General features: G+C 31.2%; 1 protein-coding gene across 1 annotated transcript in view; it reads right to left on the bottom strand.

Annotated features, from left to right (window-relative positions):
• The window catches only part of ABCA12 (ATP-binding cassette, sub-family A (ABC1), member 12), a 227,578-nt gene that overhangs the window by 45,890 nt on the left and 180,356 nt on the right, over window positions 1–1,332 (bottom strand). The window contains exon 37 of the mRNA XM_011967889.1: window positions 952–1,079. Coding sequence (XP_011823279.1) covers window positions 952–1,079 — 128 coding nt within the window. The remainder of the gene's footprint in view (window positions 1–951; window positions 1,080–1,332) is intronic.

Here is a 1,332-nt window from a genome sequence, read left to right on the forward strand (position 1 = left end):
ATAAAAATGAAAAGTTGATTTTTAAAATGCAAGTAGTGATTTTAAGACTAGGTTAATTTAACTGCCTACCAAATTAAGGTCAGGTTAAATAAATAATGGTGCAATCACACTAGATAGTCACTAATCTTGTGACTATCATCCTAAATGTAATGCTATAGAGCTATATATTTTTGACATGCAAATAACATCACAGTATGTCATTCACTTTTTTTAAAGGCAGATTTTAAGATAGTTGGTTTATAATAAAACCCACTTTGTTAAAAATATTTACATGTATATCTGTGACAAGGAAACTTCTGGAAGGATATAAACCAAAATATCAATAGTGCTTATATCTGTATGGAGAAATAATATTCTTTTTCTTCTTTTTGCTTATCTGTAGTTTCTAATTATTTTTTACAATGAATATTAATCATGGATATATATTGAGAAACAAAGGAGGTAAGAGATGAAAGAAAGAAGAAAATGGCAGCAATTGAAGGCCTACCAACTTTGTGTCTATGATAAATGCTTAGGTGGCTTAAGTACAAGCCCATTTCGTTGCTACACATGAACAACACATTTTGTCCACATGCAGATATCACACTCTTAAGTTCTGAGATATTCATATTGGAAATGAGGCCAGTTGTCATCAAAAGTCATGCCTTAAACCTCTCCAAGTTGGTATGAGCCAGTCAATAACTTCTCTTTGACTTCAAGGAAAAACAAATGTACAAATTTAACATTACATTTTTGAGGCCTAAAATAACCAATGGTTTTCAGTTTGCTCAAATAAATCTTAATTTAGAGTCATTATTTACATTTCAATATATAAGGTTGTTTAAATAAAACTGAGAATTTAACCATGTAAAATGTAAACAATAGAAATTTATATCTATTGTCTCTAGTTTAGAAGGCAGCTACCATTAAAATTAGAAAGCAATTAAATATGTTATAAACAGAGTATTTTACCTTTTTTGGACAAACTCGTTTGCAGTTGATATAAGATAATTTTCCATCCGTTGCCCAGTGAGGTTATAAATTACTTGGGATGAGTAAGTTCTTCTGTGAGGTGGGGAATAGTTAAATTTAGGACATTCCTGGAAAATGAAGTTAAAAATGAATTTTTTCTGGCCAATGCTGTGCAAGTTAAACAGACAATGTCAAGGAGCTTCAGCCTCATGATTTGTCTATTACTGCAACTGGTAGAATGTGATAAGACTGTCCTTTGACTCTAAAGAGCTTTGAAAAAGAAGTCATCTCACCTACGCAAGAAATTAGAACAAATAGTTATTAGTCATGTAGAGCAAATCCCTATGTTTAGGACTCACTTAAAGGCCTGAAAGAACACAA

This window comes from Mandrillus leucophaeus, unplaced genomic scaffold (assembly GCF_000951045.1).
Source record: "Mandrillus leucophaeus isolate KB7577 unplaced genomic scaffold, Mleu.le_1.0 Scaffold815, whole genome shotgun sequence".
Taxonomy (NCBI): Eukaryota; Metazoa; Chordata; class Mammalia; order Primates; family Cercopithecidae; genus Mandrillus; species Mandrillus leucophaeus.